The sequence below is a fragment of the Takifugu rubripes genome, chromosome 9 (assembly GCF_901000725.2).
Source record: "Takifugu rubripes chromosome 9, fTakRub1.2, whole genome shotgun sequence".
Lineage (NCBI taxonomy): Eukaryota > Metazoa > Chordata > Actinopteri > Tetraodontiformes > Tetraodontidae > Takifugu > Takifugu rubripes.
The window spans coordinates 12,435,590-12,460,594 of NC_042293.1; the positions used below are offsets into that span (position 1 = coordinate 12,435,590).

The 25,005-nt window shown below is 51.5% G+C and overlaps 1 protein-coding gene across 2 annotated transcripts in view; it reads right to left on the reverse strand.

Annotated features, from left to right (window-relative positions):
- LOC101073678 (PDZ domain-containing RING finger protein 4-like) overlaps positions 1 to 25,005 on the reverse strand; it is a 57,804-nt gene that overhangs the window by 1,969 nt on the left and 30,830 nt on the right. Inside the window, exons 1-7 of one of the 2 annotated variants that reach the window (XM_029841541.1) lie at positions 21,722 to 22,162; positions 7,145 to 7,398; positions 5,463 to 5,565; positions 2,741 to 2,839; positions 1,855 to 1,917; positions 822 to 923; positions 166 to 294 (exon numbers count right to left, since the gene is read on the reverse strand). In XM_029841541.1, the coding sequence (XP_029697401.1) occupies positions 166 to 294; positions 822 to 923; positions 1,855 to 1,917; positions 2,741 to 2,839; positions 5,463 to 5,565; positions 7,145 to 7,398; positions 21,722 to 21,790 (819 nt within the window). In that variant the 5' untranslated portion in view covers positions 21,791 to 22,162. Of the gene's footprint in view, positions 1 to 165; positions 295 to 821; positions 924 to 1,854; positions 1,918 to 2,740; positions 2,840 to 5,462; positions 5,566 to 7,144; positions 7,399 to 21,721; positions 22,163 to 25,005 lie in introns of those variants that run through there. The other variant, XM_011607488.2, reaches the window with a different exon arrangement.

Consider the following 25,005-nt stretch of genomic DNA (forward strand, 5'->3'; position numbering starts at 1 on the left):
CGTTTAATTGTGTGATGTTTGGCGAACTTGCCGCCAAACGGCTGCCTTTAATCTACGTTTCATGAGTTATTGGTTAGTTTGGGGGGGGGGGGCACGACAGTTTCTAACTTTGTCCTTGACTCGCTACCGCGGTGGCGCCGAGCATATGTTTCGCCGCTTCCTGACCTGCTCGTACTCTTGCGCCTCCTGTAAGGCAGCCAACTCCATCTCCTCCCTCTGTTGCTCCTCCAGCATTTCCATCTTCAGCTGCTCCAGGAACTCGCTGTGCTCGTCGTCTAGCCAGGCCTCCTCCAGCTGGGGGTGGATGGAGAACGCCGGCATATGGAAAGGGAGAAGGGAAAGGAGCGCGTGTCATTTATCTGGGCCTTTAAGCATTAAAGGCGGCAAAAATGGCCGCCCGAGCGATGCATTCAGGGGGAAGAAGCGAGTAAAATACAAAATAGACGGCCAGAACTTTAAAGTTTAAGCTAAAATGAAGCGTCTGCGTGACGTGAGCGGCAGGTTTTTGATTCCGAAAATCTTAGTTCGGCTGCCAGCACAGCTGCACTGCGGCGCCGTTCTGGCGCTTACTCGCCATCGGGGTCGGGCCTGAACTTCACATTAGCGCGTCGTTAGCTTTTATGGCGTGCAGTTGGAAGTCAATTACAGTAGCGCTGCGTAAAAAGAAAACATGATGAGGCGTTTCAATTGTGGCTGGTTGGAGGGGGGGAGGGGCGGGGGCTACGCTGGCTAAATCACAACGTTTGCCCCATCCCCACCCACCTCGAGGGCGCCAGACCCCAGACGGGGTTCCGTTCGTCGGTTGTGCAGTCGTCTCCTACCTGGGTTTCGGGTCTCGCCACCAGCAGCACGATGCTCGTACACTCGTCGCTGGAGAGCGCCGCCACGGCTTCCTGCCTGTTCTGGACATCCTGCCCGTTAATCTGAAGATGACACACAAACCCAGTGAAGGCACTTGGCGTCGGACCACCGCAGGCGGGCCGAAACGCCGCGCGAAATCGGGAGCGAGTCAAAACAAGAGCGCGATGCTTTGATATAATTCAGGCAAATCAAAGGCACCACTGTGACGCAGGACCCGGCCGTGGTTATGAACGGGACAGTGGCTGCGGGCTGATGGAGCTGTGGTCCTCGCCACTGTATCCTGCCCCAAACATACATCTCGCCACACAATTAACTGGCCATTGACAGGGGGCGTCCATCTTTTTGCAGGCAGAGTAATGGCCCTGTCACTGGTGGATAATAGTGCCAGAGTACTGGTCTGCTCCACAAACACACACTCGCGCCCCTCCCCCCTCGCCCCTCGCTTAAATCACTCACAACACACGCTGCACCGCTACACAATTAGGCCACCGGTGCTCGTGCATCCGCCCTCTCCATTTAGTAATTGCTTTCCGCAGATTATTTTCTTCTTCCTTTTCATTACTCCACTTCGCCTCCTCATGAAGGAAACTTAAAAATGCTAAATGAATCATTGTGTACACTCAGTAAGTGGACTCCCAGAACTGAACACAACTCTAGCACACATTAGCATGACGCTGTACAGTTGGTGAGGAAAGGGGGTCAAAGTCTGCTAGCGAACATCATATTTGCCGCATGGAGCAAACAAAATGGACTAAATGTTCGGGCTGTTGTGAACATTCATGTGGAATCTTATGAATACGACCAACAGAGCCTCCCTTAAAAGCTTCAGCGGCGCCACGAATCCCCGCAGGAAGGAGAGAGGAGCAACATGCTGAAGCAGAACTTCTCACCACCACCCACCACTGAGTCTGTACTGGTAAGAGGTGGGGGAGGGGGGACTCTACACAAAAGTGTGTTTTTAATGTTAAATTTAAGGCGGCGCCCTCGTCGTACCTGTAAAATCCGGTCCCCCTCGCGGATGCGCCCGTCTCTGGCCGCGATGCTGTTTGGGCTGATCTGCAGGAGACAGAATAACGACATTTCATAGAACCGAAGAAAACGTTCTGCCTCTACCCGACGGACAGACGGACGGACGCTCCTTCACCAGCCAGTCGACCGGCTCCTCACGTGGGACCTCTGGAGATGTGAGGATCCATAACAGCCCACTCAAACTGGGATGTGGTGGCTATACTGGGAGGGGGCGGGACCATGGCTAACTGTGGTTTATCCTGTGACCGCAACGCCTTCGGTATCTCACCTGTTTCGACCGCCATTGTGACCTAATTCTGCTGTCAGACCCCCCCCCCCCCAAAAACGTGATTCATGGTTATTGCAGCTCTGAGCGAACTCCAGACCGCTTCCGAGAGTTGCATCCTCGTAACTGACTTTTTTTTTTACGAACTTTTCCATCATATCGAGTTAATAAACATCTGAGAAACTGTTTTTCTCCTGGGAGAAGTTCAGTTTAATCTCTTGATTTAATCTTGGAAATCCAGACCTCCAGATATTCTCCTGATAGGCTCCAACAGGGAGGAAGCCGTGTGTGAAGTGTAAGAGAAGCACATCAAAGAGCTGAAATAAAAGATCTGTTGAATACGCCGATACCCTCGTGATGCTATTTATACGACTTTTTGAGCAGCTCGCAGTGTTGGACTGTCGTAGCTGGTGGGATAAATAAATCAGGCTGTGCGGGATACACGTGTGTTCCTACAATGATTCTTTGATTACAAGACAGTGGAGACGCATCAAAGAAAAGAGGAGCGGTATCAAAAGGAGACGTTTCAGCGTCAGGAGAGTAAACACTCCCTGTTCCGTGGAAGGAATAAAGGGATGCGCTCACCTCGCTGACGTAGATCGCCACGTCTTCCTCTTCGTCCGTCCTGTAGCACAGCGTTAGCCCTAGCTTCTCCTGGCTGTTGACTCGGCACAATTCCACTTCCTGCGCGGATACGAGGGGAGGGAGCACAAAAATGCTTAGTCATGGTATCGCCGAGAATGACCTGACGTCTGAGCGACAGGTCGGACAGGTCAACGGTGGCTGCTCACGGAATACTGGAGGAGATGAAAGAACATCAGTGAGGAAGATCAAAGCGATCAAAGACTCCAAATGAATTCACGATGCTCGGGGCAAACAAGGGGGTGTAACAATGGCCGAATTCTGCTCCGATTAAGGTAAAAAAAAAAAAAAGGAAGTCATCAAGTCAACTCGCCAACGGGACACGTCAAAGATCCGGAGCGATTACCGCGGCAACGGCGGGAATTCGCCATTCAAAGCAGCAGCGAGTGAAAGCTGATGCGTCACAGCGGAGCGCTGCCGTTCGGATCACATTTTAGATCTGGATGGAGGCAATTTCACACGAGCCCCCGTTCAGAGCCCGACGCTGCAATGCACCATGGGTACTGGGGGGAATCAAGTGTGAAATGGACTCTCCTCCCGGGTCTTTATTAGAGGGGAAACACACCTACTCTCAGCAGCTGGAGCGGGCGGGGGGGTGAAAAGGGTTGGAGGGGCAAAGAAAAATGAGGCTGGTGTGTGTGTGTGTGTGTGTGGTGGGGGTGGGGGGGCTCACTGGGGTCTTTGATATACAAACAGAGGGATTCAATTCCTCCGTGACAAGTACAGGTCAGCTGCTCCCTGTTAATGCCCCCCACCCCCCCAACTACCTCACACAACACCTCCAGGCCCACCTTACAACACCCCCCCCCCTTCACCAGTACTCGGGCACACCCACGTGCGCGCCCACAGCACACAACTTGTCCTGGAGAAAAGTAGCTGCTGGAAGAGTTTTAGCAGCTTTTTAAAGTTTCTCTTCTTCCCTTTTCTTTGGGGGGGGTCACCTTCTGATACCACAAGCCGCTGCCGTTAACAATAACGATGTTAGGGTGCTACACAGCAGCACGCTGGACGGAGCATCAGGCCGGTGTGTGCTGAGCAACGCCGCTCCAAGACGATATCGTGCAGATAAACCCCCCCCCCCCCCAAAAGAAAGCCCTTCTCTGTATTTCTGTCTCGCTCTTTGATTTTCCAGACGTGTTTTCTGTGTGTCTGACAGTAAATGAATAAGCGCAGCGGCATGATTAGGGCGAAGATTGCCACCCACCATCGATGCACATTCGCCGCCGCCGTAATAACGGCGCCTGTGATTACCAGTAATTGAAAAAGTGGCCGAGGATGCGCGCGGGGGGTGGGGGGTGGGGGGGGGGACTCATCTCTAGAGCCGACCAAATCAAAGCAGAGGGGAAAAGGTCGCCAACGCACACTCGCTCGCCAGAGGAGCACATCCCAGGGACCCCGTCCATGGCGGGGGGGCACCTTTCTGATCAGAAGCTAAATTAGAAGAAGCTCCAGTTCTCGCTGCACATCTCTGAAATCTTGTCCCTCGCAATGAGACAGAAAATTGGACATTGATGATCATCATTATGGGACCAGACTGGTTTGTTGTGTTTCCCTCCAGTTCACAGACACACAAATGGCGACACCAGGTGGGCCCGGGTGTCCCTGGGCTGAGGTCACGACCTCGGCCCAGGTGTCCGTGGGCTGAGGTCACGACCTCCAGGATGCTGCTGTTCTGAAGCCGACTTGCTTCATCATTAATATGTGTATTATTATATATTAGCAGGTTCTGGGGCTTGCATCCGTCCTTCTCTTCGTCTCCTTTACGCTGCTGCTGAGCTAAATGAGCTTTAATGAGCTCCGTCCAAGTGTGTGAAAACAGTAAAACCGAGACGCAGAAACGGATAAATGAATCTTTAAAAACAAAGTCGCTCCTCTGTTTTCATCTCTCTCTAATTGGGAGGGATGGCGCTCAGAGCCGAACAGCTGGCTCACACGTTCTCTCCCCTCCAAAGCCGTTAGAATAGCTAATGAGTGTCAGGTAAGACATCAGCGGGGAGTTTTAGAACTGTTTGAGAGGAAACATCGTTGCCTGTCGTCATTACCAGCCAAAGGAACACCTTTTTTTTTCCCCTCCATGCTATCTGGTTTCTCATCCGTAGTCGTCGCCGCGTCTCTGGGAACCTGCTGTCAGCTCCTGTTTACATCTTCGCACCAACTCTTAGAGAGATGGCCCGATTGAATGTGGGCTGCTGGGGGAACGGCGGCTCTTTACACAGCAGCACTCCTGAGAGCCTCGATCAACAACGAAAGGAGGGCCGGCGTTAGCGGCGCTCTCCAATCATATTCCACCACCACAGGAAGCGCTGCTTTAGCTAGCTCAGAGGATTCAAAACTACTGGATTCATTTCAATAAATGAAGGTCAGGGAAGGAGGAATGTGGGCCCATGAAGACTTCATTAAAAGTACAAAAAGACAACGGAATTTGAAAACAGGATTTTTTTTTTTAGCATTAGCAGTGTCTGAAGGTCAAAGGTGAAGGCATCCAGCACATCCAGGCGTGCCGGCAGCTGGAGAGAGGAATAATCTTCCAAGGTGTGCAAAACAGGCATCACCTGATGGATCGGTAAAACCCGGGTACCAGACGCATCGCCGTGCATCAAGCTAAGCTAAAGCTAACCAATACTGGCAGCTGCATTAACGAGCCCGTCTGTCTCTTGAGTCCTACCTCGTACTCAAAGTCCTCCGTCCTCTCTCCGTCAGCAGGAACAGGCGAGAGGTAGCCCGTTCCTCCGTAGTAGTCCTGGTCCATTGTGTGAAGAGAATGGCAGCTGTCGGTGGAGAGGAGAAGAAAAAGAGGGATGATGGGAAGAGAAAAGAGCCGCCTGTGAACATCTTTCAGCTTCCTTTATTTGTGTTGCGAGCGCCAGAGTGACAGGGTGTCGTTGTCTTTTTGTCTTTGGAGGATAAAGGGTTTGTCGAGAGCTTTCACCGCCACGTTAATGACAGCGCGTTTCCTGCCTCTGACAGTCGAACCCCCCACACTGAGCAGGCTAATTCCGTTACGGCGCCATCGGTCGCTGACAAAACCTCATTGTGAAGGTCGGAGATGAGCGTCTCTCACTGACATCCGATATAATACGCCGAGGGTGGAAATTTAAAAAAAATAAAAGTTTTCAGGGGGTCGACGAACAAGGGGCGGCGAAAACAATCGGATTCAGAATCTGGGTTAAAAAAACAAAAGCGGCGAGGAGCGCCTTGATCTCAGATGAAGAGAGGGAGGGAAAAAAGCGGGTTTTATAGTCCGCATCGATCGCATTTGGGCTCCGGCCCGCGGCTGTGAAGAGCACGCGGGCGCACGTTGCTCCGTGTTTTCATGAGCCCATTTGATTTAATCACTTTGCAGGAGGCGAAACGGACCCGCGGAGGCCACGATGGCGGCAGGAAGCCCCCCGCGATGGCGGCAGGAAGCCCCCCCCGCGGGGACTCTCGGCTGATAGCGTGCGAGATACTTCAACATGCACGGCAACGGTTTCCACCCGACGCTGAAAATAACATTTCAAATGGTGTCTTAGCGGCGGCTGAAATTCCATCCGCAGCTGTTTGAGCAGTAAATAGATGTTTACGATTGTTTGAGATTAATTATCCACCGTGACAAACGGGCGCGGTCCACCAACGGCGAAGCTCCTCCTCCCAAGAGGCGAAACCCAGATTTTCTTCTATGCTAATATTGTTCAGACTTTTCTCCTGCGAGATGTACAGATACAAAGTAAAATCCATTTCTTTTGATTGTTTTCCTGGAAAACCTCTCGTCGATACTTCAGGCGCTCGCTGCGCTGCTCCGCCTCCCGAGATGCGATTAGCATTTTGGTGATTTCTGCTAAATATGTAGCAACAGTTGTCTCGGCACATTCGCGCCGACCTGGGGGAGGAAATATTTGCTGAAGTCTTTGGTCGGGAGATGTAAGAGTAAACACTTCTTTGATGAAGTGAAGTAAAAGTCGTGCCTCTTAAATCGATTCGCCAGCAACGGTTTACTGGCTTCCAAATACGCTCGTTTTTTCTGTCTCTGTTTTGGATTAAGTTTGTCCTCTTAGGGAAAAGACGACGTGAAGGACATGGAGGAGCTCATTCATCAAACAAATCCATATTTGTCAGAACCGACCCGAGCGGCCGGTTGGTCAATTCATTTATATTTTGCGTGCGCGTTAACGCTAATCCTGCTAACAGTCATATTTTTGCGTCGGAGCTCCGCCGCGTCTCACTTTCTTCCCCTCCTTCATTATAATAAATCCCAGCCAAAGTCACAACAAGGACGCAGAAACAGTTTGCAGAAAGGCCGCTTCTTCAAATTGCCCCCCCCCCCTTCTAAAAGTGGTGAACAATCCCCCCCGTCCATTTTCCACGTACCTGTCAGAAAGCAGGAAGGGGCAGACGTCCGGCACTGGCGGGGTCGAAGGTCGAAGCTTCGCCAGCGCCATGATGTGTTCGAAGGTGATGTCCGTCTGAGTGCACACGTCCACCACCCGGATCTCCTGAGGGGAACCGTGGGGGCGTCCGCTGGGGGTGCGCCTGATGACCTGCACCACCACGGGCTCCTTGACAGCCCGGAAGGCCTCCGCGCTCTCCTCATGGCTGGACTTGGACAGCTCCTTCCCATTCACCTGGAAACACGCACACGTCCTGGCGTAACTGTCGCGATTGGGGTTTGTTCCCTATGTCATTGATTGACTGTTGCTATGGCAACACTCTTCAAAGCAGAGCTGTTTGGATAGAACCTCTCTGGTTCAGCTCTCCATTCAGAGGCAGCCAGACGTGTTCTGGTGTCAAAGCCAGAGGGGAGAAAAAGCTAATTATTGTTGTGCTTAAGCCTAAGCGCCTTATACCGAATAAAAGATGAAGGTCGCGGTTTCACCGAAGACTCTGACCAACGCAACCGACCCGGAACAAAGAGAACTCGTTTTAAGATGTCCGTCAAAAGATGTCCGGCCAGAACCACCCCAAAGGCGCCGCCTCTCGGCCTGAGCTCGTCTGAAGACAGAGAGACGCTGAAGACGCAACATTTACGGATGGACGCCGGCTCAGAACCAGTTGGATGCAGTAGAACCGGGCCGCCAACCCTCGATCCGACTCCGGTTCATCTGCACCAAACAAGCGACATTTCCAGTGTGTTGCCGAGTCACATAAACCTGCCTTTGCTGCTCTAAATACCAGTAATTTATGGTAGTTTCTGGTAGCTCCAACAGACAGCCTGTGCTTTTGGGGAAAATGTGAAAAATCCTACAAAATTAAAAGGCAGTGAACACAACACGCTGGTATTAATGATGCAGAACATTTTGCAAGTGCAGGAAACCTTTTAATTCAGAGGTAAACAGTAACATATATTATTACATGTGGGTATCGGAGCTAAAAACACACAGCTTGGTTCAGACTAAACCCAAAAAACCCCATAAATTCACAAGCTGTCGTCAGTTTCAACCACCTCTGGTTGTGTGTACGGCTGCCTCTCAATGAATTATAAAGACGGAGACGCCGGCGGGCATCTGCAGCAGAAAGAGAGAGACGGTTTTCAGTTTTCCAAGACCGATTCTTCCCTTTTCTACTCCTGTGAGGCGACGTGCTGTAGCGAAGCATCACCGGACCCTGACGGGATTCATCGTCAGGAAAACATGGATCAGCATTGGCTTTTCAGAATAAGAGATTCCCATTAAAAGTCCACACGGCCAGTTTGTGTTAAACAATTCTAGTTTCCCCCTAAAACAAGGTCAGACTGAGGATTCCGACCTCCTCAGACACCCATAAATGCAGAGATGATGGCGCAAAACTAATAAGCAATTCACAACAAAAAACATGTATTTTACTTGCAAAGTTATATTTCAAATCTCAGACCTCATCAAGGGGCACAAGAAGCAGGACTTTGGGCATAAGAAACCAGATTTGGTGATTCATCTCTCTGCAAAAGGTCATAAAAAACCCAACTAGCATCGACAGAGTGGCTCCAGAGAGGCGCGAAAACATTAAAATCGGATTTTGTTTGAATGCAGTGGCTCACAAAACAGCACCTGAACTTCTTACGCAGAATATTTTCCCCCACAAGCACCATTAAAGATGGAGGAGGCCTTCCGAAGATGCCCTGCAGCCCATCGATGCTCCATAACAATGATCGTTAGTGGAAAATGAAATGTTATGAATCAATTTCTGTTCCATCTCTCTAATTCTGAGTCGGTTCCTCGGCTCTGCTCTGTTGCTGCTCCTGACCTGTTCTGTAGCTTAGCAGCTGTACACAAACTGGTGCTAAACTGGGTCAACACCACTCCTGTTACTCTGGTTCAGATCAAAGTGGAAAACAGACCCTTTTATCTTCTTGCCCGATCAGCGCAATTAGATATGAAACATTTACATCAGACTGGTTTATTAGAGGAACATATAGCCCTGTAATAATCCGTTTATAAGCCGCCGACTGTCATTTATGTGCACTTTTACTAGCAGGTAGGCTAATCTTGGTGTGGAGCCTGGCGGCAACAAAGGAGCCGCGGCAGATAAATGAGCGGCTCTATTGGGTGTGACAGTCCCAGAGAAAAATGATCAAATTTCCCAGCTCGGCCTCGCCAATCCAGGCCCCGCCTACAAAACCTGACCACTAGCTAGCTATGACAGGAAGAAAACGAGAGCAAATGCATCTGAAAGGGGAGAGGAGTGCCTTCTTTTTGTTATTCTCTTCATTAGAATGCCAGATGGGACAATTAATCTCCCATCAACAGAAGAATATTAAGTAGCCTTAACTGCTGCATGAGGGACTGTGGCGCTCCCGCCGTGTCCTCCTGGCTAATGCCCATCAAGCTTAAAAGCGTTGCCTGAGTAAGCTGTGTGCAGTTCCTGACAGATGGGGGGAGCTTCAGCGAGCCTGGCTGCAGCTACGGGCTCTCACATGTGACCCGTCACGTCGGCTTGACCAAGAATTTTTTTAAAAATGGCCTTTTCTGGATGTGAATACGCACATTACCCCCAACAATAAGCGAAGGAGAAGCAGGAGAGCACGCTAGTGCTAATCGCGCATCCAAATGACGCAACCTTTCATTTTCTCCGTGACAGGAGCCCGTGTTGGCGGCGGCCTCCGTAAATGTGGCGAGGCTGGAGCGAAGAGATGCGTAACTTTTGATGAAGTCGCCCTGCCGAGGCGCTAGCAGCCACGCCGGGCTCCCCGGGGGCCTCATCGGCTGCTGCCGACCATCGATAACCGCAGACGGAGGGCAGAGTGCGGTGACAGCGTAGCAAAGCGAGGCCACTTTATCTGTTAGGACGTCAACTTGAGCCACATCTGATGCTGAGGGAGCTCCTGCTGCAGGAGGCGCCGCCGCCGCCGCCACCACCGGGGGATCGCTGATAGAAGTGATTGATGCTCCCTTCTGAGAGCGTGGAGGCCGGCCCCGGGCACAGCGCCGCAACAGTCCATTAGCTTCCTTGTCTTCAAATTAACTGCGCGCATCCATTTATGGCCGACGCGTTTCATTCTGAATCCTAATGAAATGTTTTTGTTTTCATTTTTGCCCATCTTCCGTCATATTCTGCGTGAGTTAGGAATGCTCTGAAAAGGAAAACAAGGTCATCCTTCTCCCCCTGCTTTGTCTCCGCTGACAGGTAAACAAGCCGTTCGGCGGCAGCGGGAAGAGCATCAGAGGCTCATATTTAACCAGCGCTCGTAACCTTGAGCGGCGCGAGCGGCGCCGCGCCGCCTCCTCCCGCGCCGCCACCTGCTGCTCTGAGCGGCAGGCTGCGGGGTTTTAAGTGTGCGCGGGCAGATGGCGGGAGTTCAGCATGTAGGTCATCCAGCCTCGGGAGTCGGGTCCGTGCAGCGGCCACTCACACACCTGCTCTGCTGCCGGGAACGACAGCTTGACCCTCCGGCGGCGAGGATCAGAGCGCCTGAACGCCGCAACCCAGCGCTACACGGCGTTTACGCCTCTCGTTTCGGGCAGATTAAGCAGCAAATTAATTCATAATTGGACTTGTTGGAGTTTTTACTACTAAAATTCACCAGTCGTCTGCATGATGGGCCATTACGCCCCCCCAGCATCCTGGGGTTCTCCTGGTAATCACCTCGCCCTCAGTTTCTCTGGGACAAAATAGCCAATAGAGCACGAGCCGTCTAAAGTGATGGCTTCGCTCAGTGTGCAGCCGACATGTGATGATCACGACGGACCGCTATGCTAGGCCGCTGTTCCTTTGTTTCATGTGCGTAAAGGTTCTGGAGTTTCACTTGCTTTTATCATTCTTGAAAACCAAAAAGTGAAGCTCTTGGACAATAAACAGGAAAATGAACCACCAGTTTCCGCGGCAACGTTTGCCCTTTTGCATCGAACAAAAGGAAAAATTCAGAGTCCCTCTTCACTCCGAAATGTCTCATTTCAGTGAAATGTGACGGAATAAACTACGGTGCCGCGGCCCGCCAGGGTGCCGCCGTTATGACGGTTATAAATCACTCACGCCGCTCGCGTCCAGGTGACCTGATCGACGCTGCAGTGACGTAAAACTGGGAGATCTGACGCTCTCCATGTACGAGCCCCCCCCCCATTTAGACCACTCACACACAGACAGAGGGCCCTCTGGGTTCCACAGGCAATGCCAATGTGTTTCCCTAAAACCTGATTTTGTATTGAATTCTTTATTTAAGTTTGAATATTTGACAAGCTGGGGGTGAAATGAGATCATTCCAATGCTGAATAAGTAATAATTCCACGTATTTGGCTGGGGTAGCAAATTCTGCTGCCACTTTTTTTTAAAATAGGATTTCAAACTACCGGGGGAGAACTGAGCGCTGAGGTAACAGATTCTTTTCAAGGGTAATGGTAACGTGGTTCAAGGATTCTGCTTCCGATGAGGAGAACGAGGGAAACCGGAGGTAAATAACGAACAGATGAGCAGTCCAGGTGCCTGGTTTGGTAGCAGGCTGGTGCACTGGGATCATATTTGTGAGCTATGGTGAGACCATTGGAGATGGACCAGATATGATGTGTGTTTATAAAGGGGATGACACCAGCAGCAGATGGCGGGGGGGGTGGCCAGGGCTGGTCTTATTCACTCAGCCCACGGAGATTAGGGATGGTAAACGCTTTCCGTCACATTCGATCTGCTCAAACCAAAGGCTGAGGCAATTAAGTGTGGATAAGTACTGTTTACACTGGGCCCGACGCACTCGTGATCCCACCACAGGCGTCTCGTGTCTCCGGCCGACTCCTGGGGTGAGTAAGCAAGCGCTGATTTGAGAAGAGCAGGTGGCGTTTTGGCAGCGCAAAAAATAAAGTAGGGAGGGAGTTAAAGGTCACCGAGGATCCCCGTGGCCGAGGAAGGATCTGAGGATCGGGTCTCAGAACGGACCCACAACTTTGTGGGGGAACGAGCTTATTAAAAATTCAGCGGTGTCCCACGATGCCCACAACACCCCTGATGAGAGGTGCGTTTATTAAAGTGGAGAGCGCTTCATCTTAGCATGGCAGGTAACAGCCTGAGGCCAACGGGCTGGAGGGAGCGTTCCCCGTCAGACCATCTTTGAAGTAACTTCAAGCCTCGACACAAACACACGCGGAGAAAGCAAATTAGGCAGGAACTAATTGGTAGATGGCGATTTGGAAGATGTTTACAGCGTTGAGGAACTGGAAATGCTCCCTGAGTAACAGCTAGCTTAAATAGTGCTAAAGCACCGTGACGGAGGGCTCCCGGAGAGCAGCGTCCGAGTTTTAAGGAGCGTTGTCGATGACACTCAGGCATCCTAAAGTGATTCTGTTTGACTCGAGGACACACGGAGGTAAATGAGATCAAAAACTTCCAATGAGAAGTAACATCCAATTAGGATGGCTCTCAGGACGGGACAGTGATGAAGCTGCCGGTGACAATCACACCCTTGTAAAGCGCAGCGACACAATGCATGATTAAAAAGAGGGTCGTTATCTGGGAAGAGCGATCACGAATGCAATCAATCTACTTCAAGGCTCCCCGCCGCAGCCCCGTGTCACAGCCAGTGTCAACGCCGGGCTGGAAGATTCAAAAGTCTGCGGCTTCCTCTCAGACGCGTGGAGTCCTTTCATCAGGTCCCCGAGTCAATAAAGAAAGGAAAGTGCGAGGAAATTGGATGCAGGCGAGTGCTTCAGACTGTGTCCTGATTACAGAGGAGAGGAACAATGCTCAGGATTTCTGGAGACGGCATCAGAAACAGCGTTTCAATCAGAATCCAGAAACTTGGTGTGACAATATTCAGATCACCACTGATTGGAAGTGCTTCTCCAGCCATGATGAAACGCTCCCACGCCAACTCATCTCCATAATATTTTGACTGTGTTTACATGTGACATTGAAATGGAATTATTTGATGATGTAAGTCTAGACTTCTGCCTGATGTGGGATATAGAGAGGAGGGGCTAGGCTGCCAGTAAAGATCAATCCCATTCCCAACGGATCAATAAGGCACTGGGCCTTTTCAGGTGCTCCAGAACCACGATGGAGGCTTTGGAATCACCCTGAGGGGGGTGTGTGCGGACTGGCAGCCAGTGTCCAAGTGTGTATTCCTGCTGGGATACACGTGTGGACAGCAAAAGATGGATGTATGGGTAAAGGTTGGGACACCAGGGCGCCGTGGAAGCGAACAAACCGAAGCGGTTCCGAACAATGTCGGCGAGTCTGGTCCGATTGTAATGAAACACCTGCGACAGCGTGTTTATGTGACCTTAACGTCTGCGCAGCCAATGAGCTGGAACATCACCTGAGAAAACCCCAACGGAACACCAGCCCCCCAGGTTTTAATGATTCTCCCTGAAGTTTGTCCAAGAGGGAAAAAAAAAAAAAAAAAACCAAAAATGATTCCGCAAACATATTGAGCCCCTCCAGAACCGCATTTATTAGCCGTCACTTCAGAAATATTTGGACGTAAAGAGCGGCGTGTGGGCACCCGTACCGCACCAAACGTGCAAACGGATGTGAGACTGGGCTGGAGGGGGGGGGGGGGGGGGGGGGGGAGGTGCTAATGGTATGCATGCGTGGTGGCGGCAAGAATTCACACTTCCATGGGAACCATAAGTAGGCCACGTATGTGATGTCACCGATTCGGTGTCCCTGTTCCGTAACGCTCGGGCTCCTATAGTTAATGGGTCTAATAACGCCATCACTTATTCTCATTTATTCTCATTTCTAAGAAACCTGGAGGGAACCGCGGGGCGACCAGCCTCCCCCAGCAGATAATTCCTGAGCTGATTTATTGTACAATGCTGTAATAAACTTAATGTCACAGATGCTCAAAGTCCTGCGCAACGAGGCTACGAGTGAAAATAAAGAGTGGATGTTTTTAGGGGACTTTGATCCCAGCGAGGTTTACAGGCGGCAGCAGGGCGGTCGTCTGTCCTGGCTCGCCTGCACAAACAGGTCACTTGTGGCCATATTTCAGGAAAGATGCTCCTGCCAGACTGAAATGACAGCTGCTCTGGCTCCCCTGCACAGGGTGAGCTGTTTGAGGGCTAATGGAGCCAGAGCAAAGACGTGAGGTGAAGGAGGAGGAGGAGGAGGAGGAGGAGGAGGATGAGGAGTGGCGTCATGTCGGGCTTGAAGCCTGACGACAGCCTCTCCATTCCAAGAACCCGCCTCCGCTTTCGAGCTGCACAATTGAAAAAGGAAGCCGTTTTCACGGAGAGGGATCCCGGAGCTACCGTCTGGCCTTGAAACCCAACGCTACGCCCGGTGGCAGCGGCAGGAGCAGGATCGCTGCGCCCATCAGCCCCCGTGTCTTCAAACATCTCAAAGACTTGGACGCCACTGATCGGTAGATAAGGCAACGTTACACCAGCACGCCTCCTCAGCCAGACGCCATCTGAGCGAGGCTAAACATTGGCCACCGCAGCGGGTTCGCCGCTCAACTTTAGCACCTTCTTCCTTTGTTCTTATCTGCCGAGTTGGCCGGCAATTAGGTTCATTTATACCACAGCGGCCACTTGGCAAGGAGCGGCGCTCCATGCGGAGCTGCCGTAGCACTAGCATCGGCCCAAATGGAAGGCAGGAAGGAAGAGGGTGGGGGTGTCGGCGGAGGGCATCTGCTCAACATTTACCTAGTGTTTTATAATTAGATGTGCACAACTGCTGGGGAGCAAAGCGTCTGTTCAGCCGCGACGGTCTGATAACAATTCCGACTCAAACGGGAGGGGGGGCTGAGGATCGAAATAATTAGAGAAGAAAAATACGAAGTAAAAAATAAGTCGGCGCGCTCGGAATACGCAGATGATTCAGTAGCGGGAAGTCGGTGGCGACAAATGCTAATTGGTTCCAAGCAGCAGCGGGACAACATGTTAAAAAGGCTCCTCACACCTGACGCCTCTGGTTTCCTCTTCCGTTTCGCACCATTAATCCTCCGGAACGCCGGGAAGACGGGAAGCAGCAGGAAGACGGCGGTGAGGATAGACTGAGGTGCTTTTCCACAATCATGGAGCCCAAAAGCCGCAGCGCTGGTGAGCAGAACACAAATACCCACAAGTCCTTGCAGGCAGACTCCACAGTCAACTCAAACAAAATGAACTCTCCGGTTTCCCTGGTGACTTTCAGCGCTCAGGTGGTTGAAGCGGTTTCTCCTCCGGCCCCTGGCTGCTCTCCCTCTGCCCGCTCTTTCCTATTGATTATGTCACAAACAGTGTTAAAATACAAGCGGCTTCTGAAAAGAGACATTCTTGTATCGATTCCTGTTTTGTTGGGCGATTCCCTCAGGCACACGCTTGAGGAAAACGCTTCCTCTTTCACGAAACCCTGGCGACTCTTTATTTCCTTCCTGGTTTGGAGTCAGTGTGTGTAATGACAGCAGCTGCTCTCTCTGGGTCACGTGACCTGGACCAACGGTACCCCTTACAAGCAGCAGCCTGGGAGATCCGTTATTAAAAGCTGCTTTCTGCTTTCAGCGCGTTCCAGGTAACTTTGAAGCGATTCCCGCAGGATGTGTTGGAGCTGAAGGTCTCCAGAGGGAGAGAAGACACTGGACTGATCTCCATCTCCCCGGAGATTAACACTCCTCCTCCTCCTCCTCTTCCCCTTGTGAAGCTCATTAACAGTTGGAACGATTGGTGGGATTGTTCTAAATGTTCTTTTTGATTTTATTCTGGAATTATTGCCAGATATTTGGCGATTATCACCCATCAGCAAATTCACTTGGTCTCAGTGAATAATTCTAAGCTATTGTAATCTAATCAGGAGCAACACATTCCACCCAGCGAGTCCTCGCTGGATCCTCGGGGTGTTAGAAGGCAGGTGGCTCCCGCCCCGGCGTGCCAGTCCGCCTGCTAGCGCTGCGACTGCGAGGGAGGAGGCCTGACGGTGAGAAGATCTGCGCTGTGTAGGAGGTGCTGGTTCGACTGCAGCGCTGCGGGGGAGAACACGCCGTCGCTCTCCCAAACCACACAAAAGAGTGCGTCTGCGTTCTGCTGTGAACTTCTGCCTGCTGCTGTTTCCCAACAGCGTGGAGTTTTGTAAAAATAGCCCCGCTCCCCTCGCTCACGCCCGCTCCTGCATTTCCAAACGGAAATTGAATATCTCGAGTCAATGAATCCCCGGACACCCTTACTGGGTTACATTTGAACCGCGGCGTGCACTCGAACGCACCCTGCATTGACGAGTCATTGATTTCATCAGAGAAAAAGTGGCGAGTTTGGAAAAGGAAAAAAAAAAAGGGGGGGGGGGGGTCACGTGACGAGACGCCGTCGAACCGTGAAGCAAAGAGACCCTCAAACTCAATTAACAAAGGCAACTTTGTAATCGCGCCGCCATCGGCGCCTGAGCCCCCGCCGTCGTATCTGCAGGTTCCATTCACGGAGCTTCTTATCGCTTCCCTCCCCCCGGGGGCCACGCCAGCTGTGGAGGTGGGAGCGCGTGTCACCTCCCCATCAAACAACCTGTCAGGCCGGGCTTATCGGGGCAGCCACAGGGGGCACCCGCTGACCTGCGGAGTGACACCCAGAATGGCCTGCTCAGGGGGCTGTGGTCACCCCCCCCTCGCTATCCTCTGTAGACATCACACTCACAAAAATCTGTCAGAACCAGTCCACACCTTCTGAGGTAACTACGTTAAAGTATGAAAGGAGAAAAAGAGAGAAAAAAATAGCCTCCATAGAGTGGGGGGGGGGCTTTATCATCTATAGATCACACAGGCAGCCGGGGCCCCGACACCATCCTATTTCTCCAAATGTCAGTGGTGATGTTGGCGCTGATAACTTGGTGGTGACTGGTGGTGAAAGTGGCCTGTGAACACACTGAATCACCCAGATAAGAGAAGGCAGCCGTGTTCCGTCGGTAAAGGGAGAAGTCTTTGTCATCTCCGGTCAGCATCGACCGAAAGAGCCGTAAAATTAAAGCGAGGCGGGGAGGCGGGCGGCGAGGAAGGCCAGGCTAAATAAGAACTGGAAATCCAACAAAAGCCAGCGCCACCCGAGGAAGCCGCTGCATACGGTCTGAGAAAATGAATAAACGGGTTTTTAGGGACATCTAATTTTTCACGCTCTGCAGGAATGAATGCGAACGAGCGTGAATGTATTCCTAAATTAAATTCCTCCCTTCCCAGCACACAGCCCTCGCTAATTAGGAGCAGAGGGGAAGATGCATTCTCGGCAATAAATGGCAATAAATTAATGAGGTCCTTCCCGTCTGTTTAAACCCAGATCATGGGCTGAGAGACGCGGTGGACGCAGATGCGCGGCCCCCCGTGTTTGTCCCAGAGCTCTTTGTTTTGGGCGGTGTTTGTACTGAAAAGCCCAAGCTGTCACGTCTGTTTGCACTTAACACGCGAAACACTCGTCCCCGCGCACACAAACACGAGCCGGCTCGGAATCACTTAACGGTCCGAAGACGCCCTGAAAGTTGCCATAAATTTAGAAGTCGAGCAGGCACATTTAGACGAAATGTGGCTAATTGAATCTCTCATAAACGGCAATTTACATGCACACGCATGCGCACGAGTCTGGTGGCATTCACGCACACGTTGACTTGGATGATATACTGTCATAGACATGAGAACAGTGATTCGAGTGGTTACATCACTGTCACAGTATCGTCAATTACAAATGCTAATAATTAGCACGTGAATCAAACCAGAGCGGCGTGCGGGACAAACTCCGTGCGCCCGTTCTAAGCTATCACCACGCCGTCACGATTCTTCAACATTTTACGCACGCATGCACACACAGAGTGCGAGTCATCTACTACTAGATCCAGTTCAGTAAATACACACTTCCTGCTTCACTGAGCATTCCAAACGGTTCTCCTTTGCCCCTCCGGTCTGATTCCAGTCGTTGACCTTTGACCTTGCTGAGCACGTGAAGGTAAAAGCAAACATGTGACCCAAGTGCAGTGGTTCACGTGCACGCTCCTCCGGCTTTAGTCCCGAGTGAGAGGAAAAGAATCGACGCAGTCGGAAGCACAAACCTGGAGATAAAACTCATTTTGAAGAGCCGCGTTCATGCTGGGCTGGAGAGGCCGTGCAGAGACGAGGGGGGGGTCTAGAGACTTGATATGTGGCTGAAAAGGTCAGCTGGGTTCTTACCGAGATAAGAAACAGATGAAAAGGAAAAGGTCAATTCATCAGCTTCCTCTTAAATCCCCCCCCCCGCCTCTCCACGCTTGAGATTTATTGGGCGGACTGATAAAAATCGGACGACTTCCTGGTCCTCGGCATGAATGTGGCCCCGTCTGGATGAAGGAATCCCGCGTCAACAGGTGGAAACATCAGCTTTGTCTCCTGCATTTCCCTTTTAAATCAAGTGTCTTCCCAAACACAAGACAACCGCTCACAAAATCAAGGAAATCTTTGGAATTTCGGTCAGTGTGAGGCTGCAGTTATGCAACAATTCAATCACATCGAGGCTGGGGGGGGTCTGATCCTCTGATAAGAGCCAACATGGGGGAAAAAATGCCGTCTCAGCATATTTCAGATCTCACAGACGGGCTGCAGAGATGCTCGCAGGCTTTTATTTGTGCTGGATGACAAATCAGAATGAAGGAGAAAAAAGGGGGGGGGGGCACTGAAAGTGATGACAGAGTGTGGCAGGTTCAGAAATATGGCCCTTTTTATTATTAATGCATGTGCAGCCCTCCATTTGAGCAAATGTGGAGCTTTGCATAGCCGTGAATCAAGCAGCCTGTTTTATTTTCCCTTCTTCAATTAGTTTTAGTGGTTGGAGGACAAAAGGAGAAAAAAAGCCCATAATGGGACAAATGATGGATGCAGCCAAGAGAAGCCGCGGTGGATTATGAAACCACAAGGAATCTGTAATTATCAGAACTTTGGAACTTTTCAAGGCTTAAATACTCTCAACAATGATATTGACGTATTAACTAACTTAATTGGGGGAAATAACCAGAATCGGTTTGGATTCCATACAGATAAGAAAATCAATATCAATTATCTGTAATTATCTTCCTTTTGTGCGAGCAGTCTCTCGTTAAACTGCCTGAGCCGAACGCGACTCCTCCGTCTGCAGCTCTGGAGACTAAAACGCAAAGCTGACGCCACCGATCGATGCAACCTGGTGCAACACGCCGATTCCACAGGAAACCTGGTTTCGGCTTCCATATAAATTACCTGTGCAGACCTTAGACCTGCTCCACCTGCAGGTTTCACCTCCGCAGCCTCCACACACACACACACACGGAATAACCACCACGCCACAGGACGAAAGTCCCAGGAGTCGCCCTGCCCTCTGGGAACAAATGAATTCCAGATCTGCTCCATTTCGTGTCAGTCCGCCCGTCCCGCTGCCTCAAACCCGGTAAACGCTGAGATTCTATTACACTCGCCTCCGGAGTGCCGTCTAAAAATTCATGAACACAACACTCTCATTTTACAGTCAGAATATTCAGACTGTTGTTGTTTCCACTGCTCAGGTGTGTGTGTGTGTGTGTGTGTCATTTTCATTGCATCAGCAAGTTATCAAGGACCGCTGTGCCTCATTGAGCTGAGAGGATGCTTTCCATTTCTCCCTGAATGCAGCAGTTCAGCTGCAGCCACTAATGAAAGTTTTTCCCCTTCTTTTAAAAAATAAAAACCTCTAAAGAGAAGACAACAAAAACAATCTCAGGCGTCCCACATAACTCTGGGGTGTGCTGCATAGCCTCTCGTCAACATCTGCCATCCTGCTAATTAGCCCCCGCTAACGCCACACTTCGCTGGGCTGCAGCGGAGCACAGCCAGCGTGTGGCGCTCATGAGGGGGACTCGCGAACACAACGGGGAGGACAAAAACCGGCCAGATCGCAAAGAACAACCAACGCCAACAGAGGACTTCCTGTATTTCCCCGCTCGAAGGTCAAACGGCGTGGAACCCACCACGCAGGAGCACAGGTTGGCATAAACCTGGTCAAGGACGACGGTTAAACAATTGTATAGCAACACAAAAAGGTTGTGTGAGGAGTCGTTGGTATGCTGGGGAAGGTGGATGCATTCTCAAACAGAACACCTGCAGCTGTGAGAAGGGGGGGGGGGGGGGGGGGGTGAGCTAACCATTGTAACCGACTCCTGCACTTCGAATCCACCCACTGCAGCGCCGGTCGTTTGCACCGTGACACCCGTGAAAATGGCATTTGCATACACCAACTCTGCTCCGGAGGAGTGCAGCGACTCTGTGTGTGCGTGTGTGTGTGTGTGTGCGTGTGTGTGTGTGTGTGTGTGTGTGTGCGCATGCAGAATTATAGAGAAGGAACCGCGGATCGAAGGCAGAAGCCGGGCTGGATGACACAGGATTAGCTGGGCAGTGATTTGAGCCGCGGGGGGCAGGTTCCAGCTGCCCCCAGACACTTCGGCCGTCCTCACAGGTGAGCTGACACCTTCACAGCTGAAGGACCAGAGCTCCACTGCCTGGAGGAGGCTCGCTGCCTGCGCCCCTCATTCCCTGCCTCAGTCGCCTCTGCTTCCTCTGGTGCCCCCGATGCTAAAATGTGGTTTTCTACGACATATTAGCCCAGTTCAAATGTCCCCTATAATACATCCTTCCTGCCCTCCTCCCGCTGTGGGGATTAAAAACGGGGCGCTGAGGTCGCGGCAGCTGTATCCGTAGGTGGACAGACATGCCAGAGAGCTCCTGTCAACAGGCAGTGCACCCTGGAGGCCAGCCCACTCGGCGGATGCTGATCCCGCCACCAGAAAAGGAGGAAATGCATTTTTTTTTTCCTCAAACAACTGGTGCCGAGAGGCGGAGGAGCTGATATTAGTACGGAGGCAGCACTATTTCTATGGTCCTCCTGGGGAGACGCAGGCACTGCAGCAGCTACCCATTCATCCTCTCAGGTCCCTGGACAACTCTGGACCGACTGCACATATTAAACACGCCGAAGTTACGGCACGGCGGCATCAAAACACTCGTTCGGTGCCAAATCGGACGGATAAAATCCGTCACAGGTGGAGTGATTAACACAGCGCCGTTTTCCTCCTTTGGCTCTTAAACGCATCACTTTACAAGGATAAAGAGAGACATTTCACATCTAATTAATGCACAGGACGGCTGTATAAAACGGCTAATGAGGCTGCGACCACAGTGGCGTGAAGACAGGGAATACTGAAGGTTAGTGGAGTGGGGGGGGGGGGGCGGTATTTTACTTCCAAGATATATTTAGTCATTAAGGGTTTTGGACACTGGAGGAAGAAAGGTTAGGATGAAATGAGTAATTCACTGGATCTGAAACTGAGATCTAATGGATCCTTTGAATTGTTTGCTATCCCCCCCCACCCAAAAAAAATGACAGAATTCACTGGGAACGATGTAATTGGTGGTTCCAGGACCATCACCCAAGGGCAGACGTAGCTGGGATGAATATGGACACGCGACCCTGCTGCGACGCGGAGCCGCTCTCCGAGGAAACTACCCGTCACTCAAACATCTGCTGGCACTTCGCTCATTCAAACACTTTCATTCATCAACACCGACGGGAAAACAAGCACGGAAAGCTAAAGCACGGCAGCGACGGCAGGGTCGCTTCCGCTCACCTGTGCGATCTCGTACAGCAGCTTGTAGTGTTCCTCGCGCTTCTGTAAAGTGCACAGATTGCAGCCCATTATAGTCGTCGTGGAAACGCCGGGCGTCCAATTCTCCCCGAGCGGCAGCGGTTCGGACACAGGGGGGTCGCCCTCCACGCCGGAGCGCCGCTTCTCATCAGTCACTCCCTAGCAGGCGGCTGAGTCGGGCATCCCATCGGCGGCGCTGAACGTCAGGAGTGAGCCCTGCTGGGGGGGGAGTGGGGGGGGAGGAGGCTCCCGCTGAAGGTTCGGATGGAGACGTTGTGGCAGCGGCGTCGGCAGCGGTACGAGCGGCAGCATCAGCCAGCGTGCGTCTCCTCCGCAGCTCCCGCGATCTGACAGAGTCGCACACGCACGCACACGCTCGCATGCCGGAGTTGTGACTCCTGCTCACTGAGACATCCCCCCCCCCCCCCCCCCCCCTTTTCCCCTCGCTGGCAGCAGCGCACACGACGACGTGGATGGCAGCTCATGAATAGTGAAGCGAGCGGCGCTGCTGCATTCATGGGGTGGGCGGGGACGGGGGAGGGGACTGCCAGAGGGGGCGGGGCTAGAGTGAGGAGCAGCGCCGCTTCATTAAACCTGAGACAGTTGCACAATAACCTCCTTTGTGTGCGCTGCTCCTGAGGAGGACAGGCAAACCCGACGGTCCCGGTGGTGGCTTTTGAGATGAGGTTTTCTGAGATTCCTGGGTAATCAACTGTAATCTGGTGCTTCTTATCCTTTTGGGAGGGGGGGGGGGGGGGGGGCGTGGCCAGGTGGCGTTTATATCAATAATTTGAAGTCTTGTAGCGATACAAGTTGTTCAGGGTCCGACCACGTTGGTGTAACGGCATCAGCTCAGCCCCATTATCCAGAACATCGCTCCACTTTTGTAATCCAGAGATGGAGAAATTGGTTATTATGGAAAAACTGGGATTCCTCGACACTTCGACAATCAGCAGCGATTCATCAGCGGCTGCGTCCCCCTCAGACTGGGACGATTGTGTCGACAGAAGACCTCGGCTGTTGTCCTCACAGTGGAATCCTCCTCTGCTAGCAGGAAGCTCCACTAACGAGGAGTAATTGTTAACAAATTGGCCTCCCCACAAACGGTGGAGCTCGCTGGGCAGAAGACAGCTAAAAGTAGAAGAGCACTCATCCGCTAGCTACTGGGCATCCCGCTCCCCGGGGGCTCCATAATCCGATTTTCTGGGGTTTAATTCTGCTCCACTGCCTGAAGGCGAGCCAAACAGAGACCTACAACACCATTATAGATAATGCCCTCCGCCATCCCTCTTCATCTCTGGACCGCATCCTCGCCGCCATCCGCTCATCATCCTGAAGGGGACACAAGGAGTGTGTTTTCCTGCAGTTGCCAGGCAATATCAAATCCGTGAAGTGCTGCTCGCTAAAGTGTCCATTTGACATCAAAGGGGCTTGTTGGGAGATGGAGCGGCGGGGACGTAATGTTGCATTTGATGAACAGGGGCGCCGTGTTTGCTCGAGTACAACGGAGCGGCGGGAATGTCAGAGGCAGCCTCTGAAATTACATTCGAGGATCGGAGGAGCCTGCCGGCATCTCTTAGAAGGAAAATGGAAAAACCTCCAGGGGTAGATGCAAAGTTCTACCAGGGCAGTGGCAGCAGAGTCAGAGCATGATGTTTCGTGGCAAACGTGTGCTCAGGGTTTGGGTTCGATGCCCGGACACGGACGTGTGGAAGCACGCTCCAAGATGAGCGAATTATGACTGATGGCAGCATTCCGGTCAGGAATTTCATTCTGTGCTAGGATGGATTTGCCAGAAATGGTATTTCCGAGGCAGCCGGGGGGCGAGAGCAGCACGTAATCATCCATTTCACTAAAACCATTTACATTGTGACAGGGCGGGAATAAAACGCTCGCTTTCCCCTTTTACAATTTTAATGTTTTAATTTATGTCCAATATATTTTCCAACATTTTTTTTTTTTTAAATAAAAATGAACGGAGCTATTAAGCGCAGCATCTCCATTTCATACCCGCAACCGCCGATTCACCTTCTTACGTCCTTTTCGCACTGTCCGGCGGTCGTTTATCACCCGTCCTGCCCTTTGCCTGCTCGGCTAGAAACGACCCTCCATCGCGCTCGTTCTCCCAGTTAATGGGCCTCACTTCGCCGGGCAAGGGGGGGGGGGGCGGGCCATTTGTCCTCGCCATGATGCCCGTAGTCTCAGAGTTTCTTCAATGGCATTTTTGGCAAACGGATATTTGAGCTCACCTGAAACTCGGCGGCCCGACCTTCAGCCGGCTGTTCTAACGTGGCGTTCGCGGCGTGTGTTTGCGCATCCAAAAAAAAAGAGCCGTAAGTTCGCCGCCGACGGAGACGCTGGAATGTGAGATCGCCATCAGCATCCGCAGAGTGTATTTGTATTGATTACCTGTCAAAAGATAAATGCAACAAACTGCCGAGAGCACAAATGTGCTTCTGATTCAACAAGCTGTGCGTGCGAGTTAGCTACACGCTCAGGTTTCTGAGCCGGATGATTTCCCCACACGTTTGAGTAGATTTGTTCGCACAAAACACCCAAAGACATTCGTTTAACTCTATCAAGTTTACCTCCGCTGCCTATGGAAGCTCGACTATAGCGTGTAACCAACGCTAGCTGTGGAAGAGGGGAGCTGAAAAGTGTGTGTGCAAGTGCACTTATGTTTTGTGTTGGTTTAGCTAATTCCTTCAATGTATTGACCAGTCAGTCATTAACAGCCCAAGCTAATCAAGCTAATGGGCAGGCTCACTCAGAGCTGCTCCCGCACTCCCGTTTCTGCTTTATTAGGTAAATGAAGTCCTATTTTTAGGAACATTAAATCTGTCCCAGTAAGGCCCAAACTGGCCTGGGTTTGACCTCGAGACTGAATGGGATAAATTTGGGGAGGGGACAGCAGACGATGAGGCAGGAGTAGGAAGAATTATTAATTTGACCTATTCTAAGAGCGCCTTTAAACATTTCAGTGTTTAGTAAATCATGTTCAGAATCGCTGCTGTAAAGCTACATTCAATGCATCTAAATGTACTGAAAGAGCATTTTAAAAGAGCTGGGGATTAAACAGATCCCCTTATCCCTGTTAGGACTTCTATATGGTGGGGGGGGGGGGTTCTTACAGGAATATCGAGGGTCCCCGCAGTGCTAAAAAGCCAAACAGGTTTATTAGGCTGCTCTAAAACATCAGGGGGGCATAAATCTCTTTGGTACAAGCACTAAAGATTGAAATCCCTCTCACGTGAACGGAAACAGCG